At 41.9% G+C, this 25,317-nt stretch overlaps 1 protein-coding gene, 1 long non-coding RNA gene and 1 pseudogene across 2 annotated transcripts; 1 reads left to right on the top strand and 2 right to left on the bottom strand.

The window, feature by feature from the left end:
- Positions 1-25,088, top strand: LOC105383754 (ubiquitin carboxyl-terminal hydrolase 5). Its single transcript, XM_048622462.1, has 17 exons — positions 1-197; positions 2,010-2,135; positions 2,520-2,705; positions 4,954-5,060; positions 5,961-6,126; positions 6,685-6,852; positions 7,367-7,528; positions 9,979-10,082; positions 10,516-10,672; positions 16,915-17,126; positions 17,897-18,019; positions 18,438-18,552; positions 21,163-21,279; positions 21,996-22,152; positions 22,660-22,869; positions 23,358-23,467; positions 24,309-25,088. The coding sequence occupies exons 1-17, from the start codon at positions 93-95 to the stop codon at positions 24,369-24,371; spliced, it is 2,388 nt and encodes a 795-aa protein (XP_048478419.1). The 5' UTR covers positions 1-92; the 3' UTR covers positions 24,372-25,088.
- Positions 3,409-4,561, bottom strand: LOC125488855. The gene is made up of 2 exons (XR_007266538.1): positions 4,260-4,561; positions 3,409-3,931 (listed from the first exon to the last, which is right to left on the bottom strand). It is a non-coding gene; the product is annotated as an uncharacterized LOC125488855 (long non-coding RNA).
- On the bottom strand, positions 11,097-15,705 carry LOC125488853 (annotated as a pseudogene).
- Positions 25,089-25,317: the final 229 nt, after the last annotated feature.

Below are 25,317 nucleotides of genomic sequence, written 5' to 3'. Positions count from 1 at the left end.
TTCCCATCACTACTTATTATTTTTGGAGACGCCGGGGTTAATATTTTTAAATTTTCGGAAAATTTATTCGTGTATTGATAGAACGCTGCACGATGGCATCTTTAGAATTATTAACTCCACATTTATCTAAAATTAATAACCCGAGACCGCAACAGCTCGTTTACAAGGACGAATGTGTATATTCCTTCGATAATCCGGTGAGTTGCAGATTTTTTCTAACCTATTTAACTATGTGCACAACTCCACAAATAAATGGTTGTCATCGCATGGCTCAATGAAATTGAAAAAAATAAACAACAATTCACATGATTTATGCAATTTTTCGGTAAAATTATAATTTTCACTATGTACATGAACAAAGGATATTGAGTTGGTACTTAGACCTGCCTACATCAGGCATATTTTTTAGATTCTTGATTTGTGATAATGATTATAGCTTGCAAGTTAATAATTTTCTAGTTGGAATATTAATAACATCATTATTAACCAGTAACTGTCCATTTTTATAATATCTGTGTACTCTTTACAATCACTTAAGTACTACAATCATGAAAAATCTGTTCATTACTTGGTAGGTAATCTGTTCATGGTTAACCTACACAGGAACAATAACATTATCCTTAAAAAATTTGGTGTTCATAAAATTTTTCACTGCCTGATAAATGTTAGCTATGACATGAAATATGGAGGTTCTGGTCCCATTCATAGTATAAGAACAAAATAGCAAAGACACAAATGTATCAAACATGACAGGAGTCCAGAACAGAATGTTATACAAAAGCTCCCGGGACACAAAAGTCTTAACATTTGCTTGTTTTACATTCATTGAATGTATTTTTGTTAGAATTACAGTTGATATTGTTATAGGAACAAAGTAACTTACAACTGAAATCAAGAAAAGGTACATTAAAAGTGATTTGGTCTCCAAGTAGCACATTTTCAAACAATGGTTGGTTTCCTTTGATTTTCTATACAAAACTTGACTTGATACATCAATGGAGTCATTAGTGTATCTGCTGAAATGGTTCACAATGTTCAACACCTTGTCCACAACTGAGGTAATGGCCGCACTCTTGTTGTACAAACTTGTGTTGTATTCCTTTTTAAATGAGTTCAGATAATTATCAGACTGCAAGTAATCCCAGAGCTCCAAAGTGTGGTTTTGATCAAAAAAGCATGACTCGTTGGCTACATCCAACATGGTCATACACACGTCTCTGTAGTTACGAAAGTCATTGGATCTCACTCCCATCTCTTTCACTTGAATGGGATACATCGAGAGGGCTAGTATAATTGGTATCACCCATTGTAAGATTGCTGCCACCACTGGAAAATAGGTCTTGATGTATGAAAACAGGGTCGGTGTCCCTTTGATTGAATCTTGAATAGATTGTTCACCGATATCCTGGACTGCATTATTTTCCTCTGCCTTATTACTCTGCTGCAGCATCATATAATGCATGTAGTTGTCAATTATCAAACTCACAAAGCTGTTGACCATAGATACCACAAGTGGGCCGTAGCCCATCAGGTTCGACATGAAGCTACAGCTTACAGAGCCTTGTTCTTTGATGTGATCTTCAATGTCCACTGCCCTTTCCATGTCAATGTTCATAGGATTGATTTCATAGACAGCTCTGCTCACAAAAGCTATTCCAATACATGTTAGAAGCACGTTTTCTGATAACAGTACCGTCTGGTATGAATCCTTCTTTTGTTTCACTATTCTTCTTAGATTTATTAAGCTGAGTGCAAAGCCACTCATAATAAGGAAAGTCCCAAGAAATAAGTCTGTGGAGGTCTGCATTGCTACTGCTCAGTATGACAGCCCTCATATAAGTGTGTAGAACAGTTAGCTGATAGTTAACCCCTATGAGTTATTATTATTGATAACTGGTATCAGTCAGTGTATGCAAATATTATAGGGGTACTTTTGAAAATCGATTTTGGTGAAAGTCCTTACAATACAGTATTCTTTCTTTATTCAAATTATTTTTCATTTGTTTCAGGAGAGTGAGACTGGGCTATATGTATCGCTCGTGTCATTCCTCGGCTTCGGTCGCAATTATGTGGAGCAGTACTTCCAGAAGACGGGAAATGCCGTCTTTCTGCACATCAAAACAGATAAAGAACTGGTGAGGCTTAGATTCTGTGTTAGACCTAATGTAAACTTAGGTACTTAAATTTCTAATGGGAAATTTGTATTTTGTGTAAAATGTGTAAGAATGTAATATGTTAACATAATCATCACATCAGATATCAATAATTTCGTTTATTCAAAGTCTGCTGTTAATAGCCCTATGAAAAACATGTTGTGGTCTGATGTAGTGAAAATCCTTACTTCTATTACCCAGTTTACCCATCCCCCAAAAAAAGAACCAAACCCATGTCCCTCCATCTTCCCACTCCCAACCCATCCTTGATAGAGCCCGTTGCACACGCCGCGCCACGTTGCCGCTCTTACCCAGGCCACGTTGCCGCGTCGTGTGTAGCGGCAATGACCGTGCCGTCCTCACCAGGCCCCGGAGCCCGAGCAGACGGGAGACGGCCCAGAGAAGAAGATCACCCGCCTGGCCATAGGAGTGGAAGGAGGCTTCGACCCTGACGCTGGGAGGAACAAGTACATCTACACAGAGCATCACAGTGTTGTGGTGCTGCCAGGGTTCCATACGTATGCGTGGCCCAATGACGCGCTGCCTGATGTGGTGAGTTGCTAAAACAATTATTTGGTAGAATCATCACTACGCCAAGACTTATGTGGCATAAGACTCGTTTCGTCTAAAACTCTTTTGGCACATACTTGAAACACCTAAGCATCACCCAAGTCTCGTTTGCTCAAATTGTTCGTATTGTTATAATCTTGTTTCTCCTAATATTATCTAAATAAATACTATATTAAGTAGTTATAAATGTACAAATTGTGGTATTTTTCTACAACATCTCGAAAATCACGATATTGAATGATCAAAATATCGAAAGTGAATGACCATTATAATTATTACAAACGCCATTAAACCCCCTGGGATCGAAACCTAAAGATAGGTGCGACGACGAGCAAAGCGAGGAGCTGCGTGTTAGGTGCACATGTTCGTCAAAAGCAAAGCGGAGCGCAGCGAAGCGGAGCGGAGCGTTTTCCATATAGCGGCCACAATACAAGGCACCAGTTTGCGCTATGTAGGGAGACGCTCCATCAAAGTTAAAGCCAAACGAATATTATTATTTTGTATAACCTATGCCTTAGCATTATTAGGCTATTCAAGATTTGGCCATACCATTATTAGGCTATTCAAGATTTGGCCATACCATTATTAGGCTAAACAAGATTATGCGAAATAACTTTTTACTAAAAGAGATTTATGCCATACGATTTTCGGCGAAACGAGACTTTGACCAAACGTTACTATGCAACATAGACTTAGTATATACTAGCGTATAGACGAACTGACAGCTCGATAAAACGTGACCAATTTTGATTTTTCAGTGTGTGCATTAGCTAGTGATGTACCTTTCTTTACTTTGGAGGACCATCGATAAGTTATTGAAGTTCGATGTTCGACCCTTGGAGAGTTGTTCCATAGACTGTTGTTGTCCAGATTATAATTTTGACATAGTGTAAAAAAATGCATAAATAAAAACACTTTTTTCATCGCTCTTTATTTTATTGACTTTTAAACAGAACAATCTTAGATATATGTATGTATCAGCTGTCTGACCCATATTACAGGCTCTGCCTCGGATGGCCCTGTCTGAGATGTTCCCACATATTTGTTTATTTAACTGGTTCATTACAGTTTCGTTTCCTAAATTATTAAGTTTACATTCATTCTTAAGTCGAATTGCTGCAAATGGTAGAGTTCTTCTTTGGATTCCAACCAACGCGTCCAACTTATTTCAACCACTTTCGGCTTATTATAATATCTATAGAGGGAATCTGTTGGACAAATTATAGAAAATAATTAGTTTATGTATTTGTTAAAAGATGTGCCTTGCCCTGACTTATTTTTATAGCTAACATTCAAGATAAAATATCGATAATGATATCGATTAATTTGAGTCAATCCCTAGCGTACATGTAAAATAAATTGATGAAAAATATATCCACTAAAATCTTGTAAATTATTAACAAATGGACTTCCACATACACAAAATATGAAAGTAAACAACAGCATTGGCATTATTTTATATTTAATACAGGATAAAAGACAAGTTTTAACCAAAAATATACGCGTCATAGCAGTGATGACGATTTTGGTATTTACCTGTGAAATGTGCAATTTTCAGGATTATTTCTATGATTAACGCCACAATCACTCGCAGAAGATGTTACCATTGTTGAATACAATTAGATTTACTGAAAATAAACCACGATGTACGCAAAAAATCCAAAATACTAAGGTGTTGATTTTCCGCGTGCTGAATTGTGACGCTCTGTCATTCAAAACCAGTCACAGTTTCATTGGACTCGCTATCCTTTTCTATCTTGCCAAATTTCCGTAAGGGATTTTCTTCTCCCTCGCTCGCTTTGTTCGTCTATACGCTAGTATATACTAAGTCTATGCTATGCAATATGAGATTCGGCAAATAAATCTTAGAACAAAAAAGGTAGAACCGCTATTAATATCTACTGTCTGTTTATCAGTCCTACAATTTTCTTTGTTTGCCTGTGCGATCAGACTTTACGAGTTTCTTTATTGAAGATGTCCATATAAGCAGTTTCCTTACTTCTAATGCGATCCTTTAGAGAAACTCTCTGCATAGCTCCTCACTATCTTACAGTAGAAATTTTAGATGTTGCTTTTATGAATTCGATAAAAAATGTCCTTTCTACAATAGACAAATTATAGTAACCGTGCGGCATAACCAAGGCCCGCTATTCGTTTTCGATGGAGCCTAAAAATTTATTTCAAGATACGTTTTCTTTGCCATGTAACTAATACCCTTGTCCGTGTTCAGGTGAAGAAGTCGGTGCAGGCGGTGATCGAGGCGGAGTCCCCGTTCAAGCTGGCGGAGATGGCGGCGCTGGCGGGCACGTGGGACGGCGAGCAGCGGGAGGTCTCCGCGTGAGTACCATCCAGTATGAATAGCGACTAAATACTGCACAACTGAACCCTAAAAGGCCTGTATACAAAACTACGAATCTGCGCTCTCGTATGGAAGATGTACGAGTGGGAGGGAAACGTTTTTACCCGACTGCCGAAGGAGGAGGGTAATGTTTTTCGATTGTATGTTTGTCTGTTTCTTTGTTCCCTCCTATAGCCTAAACGGCTTGATAGATTTTGATGTATGAGGTATCGTTAGAAGCGTATTGATAACGCGATGGTTATAGGCTATGTGACGTTTCAATAAAATGTACATAGCGCCCTCTAGAGGACATAACGTGATGATCGAAAAAAAAATATTTTTCCAACTATGCCGTGTGGGGTATCAAATAAAAGGGATTGATTTGTACATTACAAAAATATGAATATTGTAGGTATTTAAATAACAACACCAAAATTATTGACATAAAAAAAATCATGAACCCGACTACTGACGTAAATTTCATAAAATAAAAACAACTAAAACGTTACAAATAAAAAAAATAATTATAAACAAAGATAAAACCCGACTGCACACTAAAAAGATGAAAACAAGTCCCAATGTTAATGGAAAGTATCGCAGTCAGGCATTTATGTTTGTTTATAAAAAAAAAATCACGATTCGAGTTTTGTTTTCCCATAAAGATAGATAGGTAGATTCTTATCCTCCATCTTCAAATCATCTTCTACTGCTAGACATAGGTCCCTCTTAGACATAGGTCACTCTATCCTCGGCCTTCTTCATCAAACTACCACCGGCTGTCCTTACGTCTTTAGGAACCTGTCTTTACGTCTTTAGGACTTAGGTCGACGGTACACTGAACCAAAAGGCATCTCAACATTATAACCACCACATCAGCATCATCAATCCTCACCCCACAGACACGCGCTAGATCTGAAACAACTGGACAACGGCGTGAAGGTCCCTCCCTCGGGCTGGCAGTGCGCCAAGTGCGAGCTCACCACCAACCTGTGGCTCAACCTGACGGACGGCTCCATACTCTGTGGAAGGAAGTTCTTCGACGGCTCGGGGGGAAACGATCATGCGGTGAGTGGGGTTCCATAGGGAATGTTGTAGGGCCCATTTCTATTTAATTTCACATTTGACAACACGCTGCAGAGAGAGACTACAATATGTGAGTATTGGACATCTATCGCTTTAGTGTTACTGGACTACTGGCAGTGCGCCAAGTGTGAGCTCACCACTAACATGTGGCTCAACCTGACGGACGGCTCCATACTCTGTGGTCGCAAGTTCTTCGACGGCTCCGGTGGAAACGATCATGCGGTGAGTGGGGTTCCACAGGGATCATTGCTCGGCCCATTGCTATTGGGTAACGATTGTGCTGTTATTTTATAGTTTACAGGATAATAATAATCGGATGATAGTATATATGTATAGAAATTCTGCTACGCGAGACATCAGGATGACTGATTCAGGAATACATTGTTAAGTGGTTTCGATAGCAGGCGTTCCCCAGGGATCACTGATGGGCCCATTGTTATATAATTTCATATTTAACCTAAAAAGTGTATTTTACGCATAAGTTAAGTTTCGTGATTTCTGGTATATTTACATTACATAACAGTCTATCTCCGTCCCCAGGTGGAACACTACAAGCAGACCGGCTACCCTCTAGCGGTGAAGCTGGGCACTATAACGGCGGACGGCTCGGGCGACGTATTCTCGTACCCTGAAGACGACATGGTGCAAGACCCGCTTCTGCGCGCGCACCTTCTCCACTTCGGCATCCGAGTGCAGCAGCTCGAGAAGGTAACCGGCTGTTAAATGAGCTGTGAAAAAGATTCCGACGAATTGAGAACCTCCTCCTTTTTTGAAGACCGTTAAAAATAGAAAAGCGGCAGTTTGCTGGCAAAAATTACAGTAAATTATTATAGACGAGGTCCTATTAGTGCTTTGCGTCGTCAAGGTGTCATCGCTGCAGTATATTTTTTATAAGCGACGACTCAACGTAACGCAGTGAAATGCACATAGGGCCTCACTATCCACCGTTTCGGGATCCTTGTACAACCGTTTGGGAAGGTAATGACCTCCTATGAAAGCCAGTTTATTACTGACTACAGATTTTGGCAGTTATTACTATTTATGTAAGTACATACTGCCGCTACACGGGTTGGTTATCGACGCAGTTAACTATATCACGATAAATACGGCGCTGTGATCGGTGCCATTTAGGTTCTACGGCTCATAAACTCAATTCTCTTACTTTTTATAATACCCCGAATACCTCAACTAACTAACTAACCTCCTTATCTCTCTCCAACAGACTGAAAAATCCATGGTGGAACTCGAACTGGAGCTAAACCAGCGCAACCTCGAGTGGTCCGCCTTACAGGAGTCGGGCAGCGCCCTGGTGCCGCTCAGCGGGCCGCGGCTGACCGGCATGCGCAACCTCGGCAACTCGTGCTACATCAACAGCGTCATGCAGGTACAGTCGCACACAGAGATATGTAGGCCACCCCAGCGTGATCTAAAAAAATATATATGTGGGGACATCTCACACACGGCCATCTGACCCCAAGCTAGGCAGAACCTGTGTTATGGGTGTCGGACAGCTGATATATCTACACAAATACATAGATAGATAGATACTAAATATAAATATCAACATCCAAGACCCGAGTACAAATATCTGTCTTTAAACAAATATCTGCCCCAGCCGGGAATCGAACCCGGGACCTTCGGCATAGCAGTCAGGGCCACTAACCATCTTTAGGGACAGTCCTTAAGTTTTTGATACACAACAAATTTAATCAAAATTAAATCTATGACCTCTTGCTCTTACAATAGGGAATATGCAAGAGGTTCAAATAAAGGTCAAATATTATTTATAATAAACTTCGTTATTTCATAACTACACCTCCATCAATATTTTTGATTATAATTTATTTTTGAGCAAGTAAATGAAGTTGAAAAGTACAAAAAAACTTCGGTAAATTCTAACTTTAGAGAAACGTCACCCATTTTCTTAGGGCGGATGTGACGTCAAAATTCTTTATATATCAATCTCAGAATAATAACTTCTTTGCGTTTACGGCGGAAGTTAAATAAATGTCAAGTGTAAACAAAGAAATGTTAATGTCACCGAGTGTTTGTGATGCTCGTTGTGATCAGATACGATGGATCACATAAAAATTCTTCCAATAGATCCTAGCCTCCTATAACCACTCCACTTCTTGTTTGATATGCTTGTTTGTTTGCAAAGTTTAGGACTTTATATATTTTTTGTTGGTAGTGTATGGGCTGCCATTAGTTGTTCTTTTGTAATGAGGCGTAAACAGCCATTCGCTAGTCGACGAGCCACTCAAATATGTTCCATATTGCAACACAATAAAATTAATTTTGTATTGGAAGTATTATGACATGAACATGACACAAGTTGCTCTTTCTACTTTTAGGTTATAATGGCAGTCGTTAGTATATTTCAAAAGTTGTTATTTTTTCTAAATTAAGTTATGGAAGAATTCTCGTAATCAGAAGAACTGGACACATTAAATTAATTACGCAGTATGAACGAGTAAACTGTGGCCAGCTGCGGAAAAGTTTTCATTATAAATAAAAGATAATATGTATGTTATACGTTATTATTTTTGTAGAATTAAATTCGGGGATAATCATGTAGCATGTGAAAGAAAACATCGTGAGGAAACTTCAATATTTAGATTAAGCACATTTAGATATGTGAACCCACCAATCCGCAGTGGGCCAGCGTGGTGGGAAATGGTCCAAGCTTAGGAAGGGGATTTAGACCTTTGAGATATGCACAATGGTTCCATTCAAGAGAGCCAGGTGCAGGTTCTTACACCCCCACAGATAATAGAATAGAATGACCCACTAACCCTAGCCTCTCTTACTGAGAACCAATGTTACAGTAAGTACTTACATACAATACAAATATTACTTTATAATCATATTGCCATAATAGCGTAATATTGTGTACAAAGGTCCTCTGGTTTGCGCGCTCCCATTTCATAAGAGCTACTAGTAGCTATTTACGAGCTCCCATTACAAAACAGCCACTGGTCACACTTTATTACCATAACAAAACAGCCACTGATCACACTTTATACACTTCCTTTTTCGTTTGTTACCATGACAACATTGGTTTGTTGAAAATACAAAAGTACTCTGTGATTACTTGATTAGGTAAAAAATCTATGCCGACTGACGGGACCCATTATTCTGAGCCGTGAACTTAAAAGATTATGACGTCACACCAGCCCGCCATCCTGACGGGAATTTCAAAGTGGTCGTGATGGTTGTAATTTTTTAACTTTCTTTAAAATACCTTAAATTACTTATTTTGGCGTTGAATTTTTTTTTACTATAATAAAGTGATGTAAAACTATCCAATAAAAGTATTAAAAAAATTTATGCATATTCCCTATTATACTGTCAGAGGAAGAGACAAACTATTTAAATTTGATTAACTTTGTTGTGCAAGCCACCCTTAGATTGCACGGCAACGTAAGAGCTCTCCTACAGCTTATTTGGAATAGCATTACGTTTTCTAAGCCCTCACTACATCAAAAGCGTCATGCAGATAACGGACCAATGGCGACAAAGCGGCGTTACCAGCGCACCAATCACGTCGCGTATTTCCTCTACGCATTGGATATTTTGGATTTCAGTACACCAGAGCGTGGCTGAAAATGGTCCAAACTTAAAAGGGCAGTTAAGTTCGATTTTAAGTCCATATGCTCTAAGGTTCCATTCGAAGGAGCCGGGGCGTCACTCTATTTATGACAAAAAACTTAGACTCGGAGGATGCTATATGCTCCCGTTTTTCGTCAGTATAAATTAACCCTCCAGATGCTGGCACCTATACCCCTGAAATGAATAAAATAGAAAGTTGATACATCTATATTTGTGTCACAGGTGATGTTCCGCATCCCGGACTTCATCCGGCGGTTCGTGGACGGCGCGCCGGACATCTTCGGCACGTTCCCCGACGACCCCGTCAACGACTTCAACGTGCAGACGTGAGTAATGTTGTCATCTTCGTTGTAGGTCAATGGTCTTGCATTGCTGGACATGGGACAAACGGTCGTCATCGTCATCGCAGGTCAATAGTCGTGCATTGCTATTCAAGGGACATAATTATGAATCACATGCAATAAACATAGATAGTTTTTTTAATAGCACACAAAATAAGCTAGAACACATTTATAGAACTTTATCTAATACTTAGGAGCCAAAAGCGGTCTTATAACTTAAAGCGATTACCTTCAGATAACCTGTCCTCTCCTTTCTCTCAGTGCAAAGCTAGGCGCAAATTGTTCAGAAGGAACCCCTGAATCGGGTTATACAGGGGCTCGTTCTGAGAAACTTGCGCCCTTTCTGCTTTCTATACAATTTTAGCAATACCCGGTATACTTACATTTTTCCATAAACCTTTTCTTTCTATATCCACAGTGCGAAGCTAGGCGTGGGCCTCGCCTCAGGGCGCTACGCCGAGGGCGTGGCCCCGCACATGTTCCGGCAGCTGGTGGGCCGCGCGCACCCCGAGTTCGTCTCCAAGCGCCAGCAGGACGCGCACGAGTTCTATGCGCACTTCCTTACGCTTACTGAGGTATGTGCTGGCTATTTATTTACTGAGCGAAAGAAGGTCGAGCGCATTAATGCCGCAATAGACGAATCGAAACGTAACGCACTCTAAACAAGGTATGTCTCTCGGTCGCTATTCTTGTTGCGCTCTAATGGTGTGCGAATGATTGCAGAGCAAACCAATAGCGACCATTCTACAGAGCGCGCTCTTATGGCAGTGGCGTTACTTGGTCTAAACGAATTACTACTACAGCTTGACATACTAGTGGCGCCATCTATGGCGCTCTGTATCTGACAGAGAGAAAGAAGGTAGAGCACATTAATACTGTATTTAGACGCATAGCGACCGAGCGGCTTTACGTGGAAGCCATAAGATCGCGCTTGATGCCGATTGGTCGTAATTCGTTGGTTCGTCTATTACTGTTACATACGAGTAATACGCAAGGCGGTTTGATTCACACTGGTTTATTATCTATAAACCTAACGGGTAGGTGGTGACGCAGCACGCACCTATACAACGACACAACATCCCTCCACCAATAGCATGTACTTACAATTATTACAGTGTAAATACTAAAACACTATACTTAACATTTTACTGTATACTAGAAAAAGCCTTCATAATTAACTCGTGGTTTATTTCTAAGAGTCATTCCATGTGTGGACGGCGCCGGGTCCGCGCGGGCGGGCGGCGCGGGCGCGGGGGGAGGCTGCACCTCGGCCGGCATCGCCGCACCTTCCTCCCCTCCATTATCACCACTAACAGCTGTATCTAAGTCAAACTGATAATGTTCTGAATCACTTGTCAATCCTTTATACAATATTATTTGATTTCTATGACGAGTTATGATGCTACCACTAGACAAGTCCTTAATTTTAAATAACATTAATCCCACTTTTTCTACGATAAGTCCCTTGCACCAGTTAAATTTATTTTTATTAACATAAAGTTTATATAGTACCACATCATTCGTATCAAAGTCTTTCCGAATCACTCCTTCATGGTAACTATTCTGTAAGAACTGATTGTTCCGAACTTTATCAGACAGAGGCGAGGGTGGTGACGGTGAGGGCACGGTCAGCAAGTCCAGCCGTGAGCGCGGCTGCCAGCCGAACACCAGGCTGGCCGGGGTCCGCCCGGTCGTCGAGTGTACCGAGTTGCGGTAGTCGAACAGATACTTCCAACAGTCTATTATTCACATCTCTCGCAATGCCGCCGGCTAAAAGTGCGGTTTTAATACCTTTTTTTACTATTTTTACACAGCTTTCCGCCTGGCCGTTGCTAGCGGGATGGTACACGGCGGTGGTCACGTGACTAATACCATTCAATTTACAAAAGTCGCTAAACTGACCGGAAGTAAACGATGAACCGTTATCGCTTACGACGGAAATAGGAATTCCAAACCGAGACATATATTCGCATAATTTACTTATTACCATACTAGTTGTTATATTATCTTTCATATTATAACATTCAACCCACTTAGTATGAGCGTCTACTATAACTAAATACATCTCATTCTTAATAGGTCCCAAAAAATCCATATGTATTCTTTGGAATGGCTTGTCGGGGTAAGGCCACGAAACCACAGGAGCTCGCGGCGGGGAAGGTCGCATACTGAGACAAATATGACAACTATTTATCATGTTTTCGATAGCTGTATCAACGCCAGGGAACCAAAATTTTGAGCGAGCCAATGCCTTAGTTTTAACAATACCGAGATGCGAATTGTGTAACTCTCTAAGAACTTTTTATTGCATTTTTTCTGGTATGACCACCTTATGTCCACGCATTAAAACGCCCTTTTCGAAAGACAACTCGACCTTACATAGAAAATACGGTTTTAATCGCGCATCTTGTACTTTTCGTGGCCATCCGTCGCATACGTACTTAACAACTTGCTGTAGAATGACGTCATCACTTGTCTCCCGGCTCAGCTGTTCGCTAGTGACCGGTAATGCCCCCTCCACTACAAAGTTGATAAATGCGGCCGCCGTGACGTCCCCCGCGTTCCCCGCGAGCCCCGCACTCGCCCTAGAACTCGTTTCAGGTAACGGCGCGCGAGATAAGAAATCTGCAGTATTTTCAGCACTGCGAACATATTCTATCACGTAATTATACGATGATAGAAAAAGCGAATACCTTTGCAGTCTATTTGCGGAAACTTCAGGTACTCCTTTATGTGAGCCAAAAATTGCTAGCAACGGTTTATGATCTGTGCGTAACACAAATGGCTCGGACCTAGCGTACAAGTACTGATGGTACCGCCTGACTCCAAATACTATCGCTGTTGCTTCTTTTTGAATCTGCGAGTAGTTCCGCTCTGCAGCGTTGAGTGTACGAGATGCGTACGAGATCGGCTGCTCGACGCCGTCCGGCCCTACTTGCGATAAAATAGCCCCAAGGCCTTTAGGCCCTGCATCTACCGTTAAAATTAGTTTAGCTTTTGGGTTGAAGTGCGCTAATACACTATCGGAAGATAATATATTTTTTATTCTATCGAAGGCATGTTGGCACTCTGCCGTCCATGACCATTTAGTGCCTTTTTTTAGCAAATCATACAAAGGCGATAGAATCCCTGATGCATTTTTCACAAAGCTCCTATAATAATTAACTAGGCCTAAAAACGATTGCAGTTCCTTTAATGATGTGGGTGGCTGAGCCTCCTGAATAGCCTTCACTTTATCCAATGATTTTTTTATACCAAATTTATTTATGACGTAACCTAGATAGGTTATTTCGTCTTTGAAAAACTCGCATTTATCCTTTCTAAGCGTTAGCCCTGCGTCGCGGAATCTTTCGAGTACTAACTTTAACCTACGTAAGTGTTCGTCATATGTGTCTCCCGTTATACAGACGTCATCCAAGAAGACTAGTACACCCTCGAGATCCAGAATACTTTCCATGGCTCGTTGGAAAATGGCTGGGGCTGATGAAAGACCGAAAATTAACCTCTTATACTTATATAGGCCCCTATGCGTGTGTAGTGATAGATATACTTTATAGATATATATGCTTACCTTGCTTACTTACCATGTCCGTGTGAACGTGAATAAAGTTAGTTGTTACTCAGCAGTCACCGCGTTTCTACTTATTCCTCCTCCCTACCTTACATGGATCCTGGCAGGGTCGCCATGTAAGGTAGGGAGGAGGAATAAGTAGAAACGCGGTGACTGCTGAGTAACAACTAACTTTATTCACGTTCACACGGACATGGTAAGTAAGCAAGGTAAGCATATATATCTATAAAGTATATCTATCACTACACGTGTTAATACACGTAATATTTTCGTCATCAATGATAGGAAACTGTGCGTATGCCGAAGACATATCTAATTTAGTGAATTGTTTACCCCCGTGTAACTTAGTAAACAGTTCCTGTACCGTTGGCAACGGATATTTTTCAACGTATAGCTGTTTATTCAATGTCTGTGAATAATCTGCACAGAGGCGGACTGTACCATCCTCTTTTAGGACTGGAACTACTGGCGATGCGTATTCCGAATGATTTACACTTTCTATTACCCCCGCTTGTAACAATCTATTAATTTCTGTATCAATTTTCTCTTTTAAGGCGAAAGCAACCGGTCTAGATTTGAAAAACACCGGCTTCGCGTCTTCTTTTAGTTGTAATTTTATTTTGAACTTATTGAAACAACCTAATCGATCCTCAAATACTGTAGCAAACTCAGAAAGTGTTTTTTCTAACGGTACTTTTTTATCAGAATTTGTTTGTGCGCAAAATTTTATAGGAGATAGTTCGAGCTGAAATTTTGAAATAAAATCGCGACCTAATATCGGAGGCCCGCCTCCAACAATGACATAGACATCTAATATATTAGTTTTCTCTTCATAAGTTACCGTTAACGGCGCTACTCCCAGACAACAAATTTTATTCCCTGTGTAACTAATTAAATTCTTATTGCACTTCGACAACTTTACATTGGATAAATGTGAATAATATGTCTTGTCTGATATTGCTGTTACAGTAGAACCACTATCTAATTCAAAATTTAACTTGATGTTGTTAATGATGACAGCCTCGACCATCGGTGCCCCGCCTATGCAGCGAATATTAAACAACTCACCGTCGTCACCCTCTGCCAACTCTTCGGCTCCTACATATTTAACGGTTTTGCACATCGTACGAAGATGACCTTTTTGGTTACATTTAGTACACTTGAATTTACTGAACCGACAGGTATTAGCACTATGACTTTTACGGCCACAAACACTACATCTTTCACTTTGGTTGCCACTGTTTCGGAGATCGGACCCCTTGTCGATCTTGAACAAGGGGTCTGAGGTGGTCGCCGCGGCCGGGGCGGCGCAGGCGGCGGCGGCGCGCGCCGTGCGCACGCTGCTCGCCAGCTCCACGGCCTTCGCCAGCGTCAGCTCCCCGATGTCCATGGAGAACAGCTTCTCCCGCTCCGCTCCCGCCGTCATGCCCATGACGAATTTGTCTAGAAGTGCTTCTTCCAAGTGCTTGAAACTGCAGTGCGCCGCGAGTCCACGCAGGCGCGCTGCCCATTGCGCGTGTGACTCACTCGCCTGTTGTACCGCCGCGTAGAAATGTAGCCTCTCAGCAAATCCACAGCGCTTCTGTGTAAAATGCTGATCTAATACCTGCACGATATCTTTAAATGCCACATCCTCTAACTTCTTCGGTAGCACGAGGTTGCTAGCCAGCTGGAACGAGTCGTCGTTGAGTGTGCTAATCAAGATGGCGCGACGCTTCACGCCCGCCTTGTCCGTATCACCGTCTAGTCCATTTGCAATGAACCATTGCTGCAGTCTGGTTTTAAATGTCGTCCAATCTTGACTGTGATGGTCAAAATTGGAGATGGCCCCAAAAAATGGTGTAACTGCTGCACACATTGCCTTGGAGAATATTTATTTTAACACCGAGGGTAGTTTTGCCCGTCGCTCGTCGCCACTGTTACATACGAGTAATACGCAAGGCGGTTTGATTCACACTGGTTTATTATCTATAAACCTAACGGGTAGGTGGTGACGCAGCACGCACCTATACAACGACACAACAATTACCAATGCTTGCTTCTATATAAGATTTGAGAACAGCCGGAGCGCTTCAAGTAAGGGTAACTAAGAAACGTGCAATAATCAGCTCGACATACCTGTGGCGCCATCTACCCTACACATGACGCAGTACCACCCGCAGCCGCTAGATGGCAGTGGCACACACTAGGCGGGCCTCAGGGCGCTACGCCGAGGGCGTGGCCCCGCACATGTTCCGGCAGCTGGTGGGCCGCGCGCACCCCGAGTTCGTCTCCAAGCGCCAGCAGGATGCGCACGAGTTTTATCGTCAATTCACACGTACCACAACCACACCACGTCGCAGCGACAAAATGTTGTCAAGCTGTGGTTACGTGTGAATTGTGTGACAGCGTCTTTTTGCAGTTGCGTTGTGGCAGCGACAAAATGTCGATGTGGTTGCGTTGTCGCTGTCATTGCGATGTGGTAACCACTTCGTCGTGTGCAGTTAATACCGAAAACAGGTTGCCGCGGTGCCGCCGCCGCGTGGTGGCGTTGCCGTTGCGATGTGGTTGCGTTGTGGTTGCCATGTGGTTGCGATGTGGTCGTATTACACAGGTGGTCGATAACAACGGCAAAATGTGGCACGTGTGAATTGGATTATTCGTTATCAATACAAAATATACGCCCGACCACACCGCGTGGTTGTGGTGTGGTTGTGGTACGTCTGAATTGACCCTTATTATACCTTCCTTACTCTTACAGAGGTAGGGGTCTGGTTGAGAAATGTGAATTAATGATTATATGTAGAGCGAGCAATAGCGACAGCTAGTTTCAATAACTCTATCTACCAATGACTGGTAGTTACTTTCATACGATTTTGACAGGTTGTAACTTTCAATGTGTCGAAATAGTATGAAAGTACCTACCAGTCATCAGTAGATAGAGTTATAGAAACTGGCAATAAATGGCATAAGGGTACCGAGCTATGGCACTCGGCCACTATTCGTGTATTTGTGTCGTTTGGTCTACAGTCTACACATATTCCGCTCGTGCCTAGTCAAGAGGACCTCCATATATATTTTACGCCGTGGCGACATCTATTCTATACACCAAGCAGGAACATAGCCTCTACATAGATGTATGAAAGCCTACACAATCATTAGTCGTCCAGCATTGGTAGCCTTTTGTCTTAACCCTGTATGTAACATCGGAATACACAATATGTTCAACCAACTCAATATAATAACCTAACCCCTCTTTCCCCACAGCGCAACAGCCGCAACAAGCCCAACCCAGGCGAGTGCCTGCGCCTCGTGGTCGAAGACCGAGTCCGCTGCGGCGCCACCGGCCGAGTCCGCTACACGAGGCGCACCGAACAACATGTTCCGCTGCCCGTGCCTCTAGCTGAAGCGACCAATTTGGATGCGGTTAGAGCGAGCGAGCAGAAGAGGAGTGAGGCTGAAGCTAAAGGACAGCATTTGTAAGTCTTTTATTCCGTAAAAAATAAAAAAAGCAATTTTAGCAGGTTTGGTCCTCCGGACCTGACAAAATAGCGCTATACGCGCTAGATCGAGCACAAAATTCGGCGTTTTTAGTGTGCTGATAGTGCGTTTTCGATAACTATAGAGGTATCTTCCAAAATGCCATGTTAGATCGGGCTCAACATTTAGCATTTTTAGAGCGCTGATCTATAATTGTAGAGATATCTTTCAAAAAGCCATGGTAGGCGTGTCTGCGGCGCCTCCGGCCGAGTGCGATACACGAGGCGCACGGAACAACATGTGCCATTGCCCGTGCCGCTGGCTGAGGCCACGAATCTAGATGCTGTGAGGGCTAGTGAGCAGAAGAGGAGTGAGGCTGAAGCTGGTTTGGTCCTCCGGTTCTGACAAAATGGCGCTTTACGCGCTAGACCGAGTACAAAAACAGCAATTTTATAGCGTCGAGCACGCAATCTGCAATTTTATAGCATCGAGTACAAAATCAGCAATTTTAGCAGGTTTGGTCCTTCAGCCCGGATAAAATAGCGCTAAACGCGCTAGATCGTGCACAAAATTATACGTTTTCATAGCGTTGATAGTGCTATTTCGATTAATTGTAGGGCTGTCTAACACTCATTAGGCCGTGTTCGCTACCGGTGGCATAGCGCTCACCAATAATGTACGTTTTAAATCAATCAGGCCTTATAATAGTTTTCTTTGCATTCTTCCTTCAGACTCCTTGAATAACCGAACACTTCTCCTCACATTCCAGCGACCCATCACAAATCGTCCGGCCGCACATCCCGTTCCAGGCGTGTCTAGCCAGCTTCCTGCGCGAGGAGGCTGTGGAGCAGTTCTACAGCACCGCCGCCGACGACAAGGTCACCGCGCACAAGTACGTACTGTAGCGACATGTCGCCGGCTGTAGCGACATGTCGCCGGCTGTAGCGACATGTCGCCGGCTGTCGCGCAGTTCTACAGCACCGCCGCCGACGACAAGGTCACCGCGCGTCCGTTCCAGGCGTGCCAGCTTCAGGCGTAGCGTGGGACACCCATCAGCTCGTTGGACCAACCAACGGGTAGCGGCTAGGCTAGATGAGGAAGTTAGAGGACAGTTTTATGGCACTCGTTGGGAGAGGGATATGTTTAGCAGTGGATAGTTGCTCTATACTATACATGTCATGGTGGGATATAACCTTACCCGATCAGATTTATCTTTTTACCCACAGTTCAATGTAAAAAAGTATCATTATAATTATATACGTTTTCATGAAACCACAAGCTAACCAACTCAACACACCCGCAATCCTCAGAATAACCCGTCTGGCGACGTTCCCCGACTACCTGCTGGTGCAGCTGAAGAAGTTCACCATCAAGGAGGACTGGACGCCCGCCAAGCTCGACGTCAGCGTCGACATGCCGTGGGAGGTACGAGACAAGCAGAATATAGACTAATATATTGTACATTATTCGACAATGGATGACGGGCGGAATGTACCCACCGACCAATAACGACCAGATGTATGATGAAGAGCTTTTGAACTACATTTGTACGTTGCTCGTTATTAGTCGGTGGGTACGCGACCCATACATTTTTGCACGTCCTTTACAGAGTAATTTAACCATGATCAAGCCTGCCGAAAACGAAAACGTACGGGATAGTGTAGTAGTTTAGCTACTTATTTACCAAACCTAGACACGAGGCGGAAAAACTAACTTCCATGACCTAATCTGGCTAGAGGATTCACTTTTCACTTTTAATTTTAATTTCGTTTGTTTGTTTTATTTTTTGTGTACTTACTTATGTTATTATTATTTTTTGGTGTGTGGTGCTAGACACCGAATAAATACTTTTTATCTTTATCTTTATCATTCCGGTATACGAGGGCTACACCGAAAAGATCGGGAATAGAATACTTAGGAATAAATTAGAGTGAAACCTTTTTGGTGTATCAAATGTAGTGTTTTTTCAAACATAATTCCATTTTCGAATTTTAAAAAAAGTAAAAAATAAAAGAGTATTGACCATTTGAATTTGACAAGTCGGTGTAAAAAATGGAGCTTACGCGGGAACATTTCCGTGCAATAATTTTTCACAACTTTCGTCGAGGTTTATCTCAAGAACAATGTCTCGCCGAGCTTGTTTCTATTTATAAACTTGAAGCACCAAGTAAAACGACTATATATCGTTGGTATTCTGAGTTTCGCCGTGGACGTTCCTCTCTTACCACAGTCCCTTCTACTGGTCGGCCAAAAACAGCGGTAACACAAGATAACATCGATGCTGTACGCCAGTTAATAAAAGAAGATAGACATGTGACATACGAGCAGATTCGGGCTTCTCTCAGCATTGGTATGACAGCCATTCAAACCATTTTACGTGAAGAACTGGGTGTCAAGAAGTTAGTTTCGCGCTGGGTGCCCCACCGTTTGACCGAGGAACAAAAGTCGGCTCGTGTTAATTGGTGTCGATCTGCTCTGCAACGGTTCAATGGAGGCAGTTCAAATGCTGTCTACAATATCGTCTCTGGTGATGAATCGTGGATTTATTCATATGAGCCCGAAAGAAAACATCAATCGGCAGTTTGGGTCTTCGAAGGTGAGGTCAAGCCAACAAAAGTTATTCGCTCACGCAGCGTGTCGAAAAAAATGGTCGCTTCGTTTGTATCGAAAACTGGCCATGTGGCTACGATTCCATTACAAGAACAAAGGACGGTTACTGCTGATTGGTATTGGTACACAACAGTTTGTTTGCCGGAAGTCGTAAGAGAACTTCGTAAAACTAACCCGAATCGTCGTATAATCCTTCACCACGATAATGCAAGCTCTCATACCGCTCGCAAAACAAGAACGTTTTTAAATATGGAAAACGTGGAGTTGATGGACCATCCTCCGTATAGCCCTGATCTGAGCCCCAATGATTATTTTACATTCCCAAGAATTAAAGATATGCTACGTGGTCAACGGTTTAGCGGCCCAGAAGAGGCGGTCGAAGCTTACTAATCAGCTGTTTTGACAGTATCCACTTCAGACTGGAATTACTGTTTCAATGATTGGTTTAATCGAATGAAAAAGTGCATTGAATGTCACGGAGACTACTTTGAAAAACAATAAAAGTAAATAATATTATGATATCTTTGTACTTTTTTCTATTCCCGATCATTTCGGTATCGCCCTCGTAAAAGGCATCCTAAATGTTAATTATGGATGTCTGCTTATTACATACCAAATTTTATCAAACATTATTTATTTATTTATTGGTTTTAGGGAAACAGACAGTATCATAATACAATAAATTAAAGTTCTTAGTTAATACATAAACCACTAAAGTTTCCACTATTAGATAGAGCTTAAACTAAGGCATTAGGTTAATTCTATAAACACACACGCACACACACGCACTCACGCCTTGTACTAATGTACTCCCTTGCGGGGTAGGCAGAGGTGCATTGCTGCACCCACTTTTCGCCAGAGTGTTATGTTAGTCCCAATGTAATAGGGGGCGAGCCTATTGCCATTTTACGGGCACATCCAAGACCCGAGAACAAATATCTGTGTTTAAACAAATATCTGCCCCAGCCGGGAATCGAACCCGGGACCATCGGCTCAGTAGTCAGGTCACTAACCACTACACCATTCGGCCGTCTACACCATTCGGCCGTCACATTCTATAAAAATTAACAAAGTTGTAAATACAAGTAATTTTTACAAAAATAGAAACTAAATTAGGTACATCTAAAATTAATTTCTTAAATTTTCTATGATTTGTTTTTTGTTAATATTATAACTGAAATGAAGTGGATCTAAATGGTTAAACTTATTATTATAATTCTTACAAGCTCTATATAAAAATGAATTATTATCCCGTGAAAGAGTTAACAAACATGTTTATAATATTATTAGTAAGATTACATTGGCGACTTTCCTATGCGATACAAAGGCCTTACTAGGCCCTGGCGGGAGCACTCTTTCTTCTTCTCTAAATATTTTTCCTTACACTGTATAGATGTACAATAAAGTATCCTATAAATTCCACAGGTGGACCTAAGCTGCCTGCGCGGGCACGGGCAGCAGCCGGGCGAAGAATTACTTCCAGAGAGCGCGCCGGCCGAGCAGCCGCCGCCGACGTTCGACGAGGCGCTCCTGGCCGAGCTGGTGAGTCACTCGCGAGTCACTACTGGCGCGAGGCTGCATATTAACTGCAGGGCGATCACGAAAAATATAGAATCAAATGCGATTGCGACTAGTGTCAACTTGACAGCACTTTCGAACACTTTTACCTATAAAATTGACAGTAGAAGTATAGAATCGAATGCGAGTGCGACCACTCGCATTCGATTCTATACGTTAGCTCTGTTTTTCGTGATCGCCCTGCTGGTCCCTACTGGCCCTCGCCAACTGCATCATGGCGCTGTCTGGCGGCGCTAGGTGAGTTGATCATGTCGGGGTTACCAATTTGCCTCTAACAGGAATTAACAGGATTTCGGTAATAGGAAAGGATGAATAGCCATGTGTCTGTAGAAGCAGCCATCGATGTGCTACTGGCTGAAGTGAATGAGGGATAGGCCTCAAGGGACACCGGGACCAATGCTGGCGGCTAGCTGTGGTCTCGAAAGCATATGGTCAGGTAGAGGTTATAAAGACAGACAAAGATATCTCATTTTGGTGAACGGATGAACGAAGTGTTTGGTTTAGACCCCGTGAATATTTAGGCATAAAGAATAAATTCATATTATAGATAGACATATTAATATGTATAATGTTAGGCCCTGAGTATAGGGCCTAAATTACTGCTACTTATAAATACAGAGTTCAGCAAAGCACATACTTGTATTCATATAAAACTTATATCAATGGTTGCTCTTTCCCAGTTGGACATGGGCTTTCCACTAGAAGCTTGCAAGAAGGCTCTCTACTTCAGCAACAACGGCGGGCTGGAGGCGGCGTCGCACTGGCTCATGGAGCACATGACCGACTGGGACTTCGGACACCCCTTCCAGCCGCCCGCCGCCGCCGCCGGCGCCGCAGGTATACATTCAAACCTTGTACAGTATAACTCTGTGCACCTTGAAATTAGTTGAAACTTTTTGCACCTCGTAAAAAATGAACCCAAAAAAAACGGATCGGTTTGGTCAAATTGAACTATACAAATTTATTCCCAGGCCATTCCTTCTCAGCCTCGGATAACGGGGCTACTCTTGTTTGTAGAAATACGAAGTAGCCGTCGGTGCTGCCGCCAAGCAATCCTTACGTTTCAGTTCACCAGATAGAATCATAGTTTAGTTAAAATTAATAATAAAACTAACTTCTACACATAATATATACAGTACTATTAGAGGAAATCTGTAATGGGCCTTACTATTATGATTTTACCTTGTATTTGTACCATTGTAACGCTGTTGATTTTCCTAAATAAATAGTTAGTGTTAGCGCAGCAGCTCTTCGAAAATCGTATTTCGTCAAGCAATAACTCCCTGCTGAGCCGCCTATTATTAATAACTGAATAAAACATATTAACACTTTAACTCCCCACAGCCGCCACCGCCAACATCGACGAGACCAGCATATCCCAGATCATGGGCATGGGCTTCACCCGGCCGCAAGCGCTCAAGGCGCTCTCCGCCACCGGCGGCGCCGTGGACCGCGCCGTGGACTGGATCTTCAGCCACGCGGATGAACTGGACGCTCCGGATGCGGCGCCGCCGGCCGCTGATCCGGCGCTAGGGTGCAGGGATGGGCCGGAGAGTGAGTATCTTTAAGATCACAGCTTGTGTAAGCGAAACGTAAACGGATCGCCTTCTTTTCTACTGTCGCGAGGTCGCGAACGCCTGATTGACAGATGAAAAAAGACGATTCGTCTACTACGTTACGCTTCATAGTGGTCGTTTGTCAAGCATTCACAAACGATACAAGGAATTTATAGCAATGATATGCTTTTAGTATCACCGTCTGTTATACCCAGAGGGCCCAGAAAGACTAGTAGCAGTGAGGTAGTACAGCGTATGTACCTCTAGGTGGCGTCTTTCCCGCGCCATACAAATTCACTTTTACTTTTTACTGCTTGAACAGTGTAAAAAATCACAATGTAAACTACTTGAAGGCATTTGAGAACATTACTACGATTGAACTTATTCTGCGTTGTAATCACAGCTAGATTGACTGAAAATGCAAACTTTGCCGATCGATAAACTCCGCATACATTTGAGTTCATCATGACCACGTTGTTGTTTCAGAGTACAAGCTGGTGGCGTTCATCTCGCACATGGGCACGTCGTCCACGGTGGGCCACTACGTGTGCCACGTGCTGCACGACGGCCGCTGGGTCATCTTCAACGATGAGAAGGTAACTAACATCCATACATACCACATAGAAACACTAGAGTACTTTAGTACAGCAACAACATACCCACATAGGCCTAGGTCGTCTACCGGCTTTCTGGCGTGAGCTTGCTTGGGTGGCGTAATAGCTAGTCACCCCGTAGGTATTTCCACGCAAAATGCGGAAAATGTTTCTCGCCACGACAGACCTCGTAGGCTTCCTGGATTTTAAGAATGACTATATTATATATTTATTTATTTATTTTCTTGCTATATTTATTTATTTAGTGTATGTAGTGTTTAAGTAGTGTATTATACACTTGCACCTCAGCTACCTCTAATTCTATTTCTATTTTGTTTTATAACTCTCTTCCATCCAAAGGTTGTCTGGTAGAGATTGCTATAAGCAATAAGGCCGCCTTTTTGTACTGTTTTTATTTTTAAGTTTTTATTTTGTATGTTGTTCTATTTTGGTGTAAATAAAGAGTATTGTATTGTATATTCTCGGCCTTCCTCGTCTCGGGGCCTGAGGGCGTCCCAGACTACGCTTGTGTGTGTGGTTTCCACTCGAGTGGTCTCTACTTTTAGTCAAAGGTCATTGTCTATTCTGTGTATATGGCCGGCCCTATGCCACTTCAGCTTGCAGATTTTAAAAGCTATGTCGGTTAGTTTATTTCTCCTGCGAATTACCTTCTTTACGATGCGATGCTTTACGATTGCGGTTAGGAGTCTGTGAATGCTCGTTCTGAAGGGGTCTACTGTCTAGACTTTATTAAACATACTTAATATTATTTTTTATTGCTAATGTTATGTCAAATATTTCACCCATGAAAATAAACAAAAAATAATTAATCCTTAACTTTCAGGTGGCGCTCTCCGAGAACCCGCCCAAGGATCTCGGCTACCTGTATCTATACGAGCGACTGTGATAGACGTACTTAGACCTATGAGGACCGACTTGTACCAAATAACGCTGGCGGGAATGTGCGGTTAGCAAAAGTTATAGGACACTGACTTGAGCCCTAGACTAATGATAAAGAAAACGATAATTAATTTTACCTGACTAAACAACTATGCTATTGAAAAAATAAAGTTTCCTACATCAGTTATCGCTTGAGAATTTTTCCGGGGCTCCTGTAGTGTGAATAGGATATTAAACATGTTAACTCATTGGATAGCCTTCATCTAATACATTTATTGTAGATTCTCATATGTAAGTGGCTAATTAGTACATATCTTTTTGCTGACTGTGCATGCTGAGAGACTGGAATGAGTATGTTTATTGTACACATGGTGTTTTAATATAAACTACTTTTTAGAAAGTATTTATTTCATAGATAAAAGTATTTAAAGATTTTCAATATTAGAAAAATGAAATTGTTACTTGTGTAATTTATAATGATAGGAATGTATTTTTTTCACTAAATTGTTGCATTTTAGTTGTATTTATTGAATCTTTAGTGGTCTAAAAGCAATTATGTGCATTTAAGTTGTGACAATATTGTATTTTATACTAAGACTTAACATGATAAGCAAGTGGTGGAATCAATGTGTTTTCTGTCTATTACTGCTAAGTTGAACTCAATTTCGTCATGTTAAGGCAACGAAGACTTAAAAATAAATTATTACTGAAGTGCTCTCTGGTATACCTTCTTTATTTTATCTAATTAAAACCCCCCCTAATAAGGATATTTATGACTACTGTATCTCACATTGTAGATCTAATGTAGTAATTTTCTGTGACAACCTACAAAAAAGGACTTTAATATACCTTCTACTGTGTTCAGCTTCATTAGTAACTGTACACTTTTGTACCTTGTCAGTTACCAAGCCACCTATTCATTGTTTCAAATATAGCAGCAAAGTCTACATCTA

This window comes from Plutella xylostella, chromosome 8, assembly GCF_932276165.1.
Source record: "Plutella xylostella chromosome 8, ilPluXylo3.1, whole genome shotgun sequence".
In the NCBI taxonomy this organism is placed as follows: domain Eukaryota; kingdom Metazoa; phylum Arthropoda; class Insecta; order Lepidoptera; family Plutellidae; genus Plutella; species Plutella xylostella.
The sequence above is the reverse complement of the archived record's forward strand: the minus strand, read 5'-3'. Positions and strand labels throughout refer to the sequence as shown.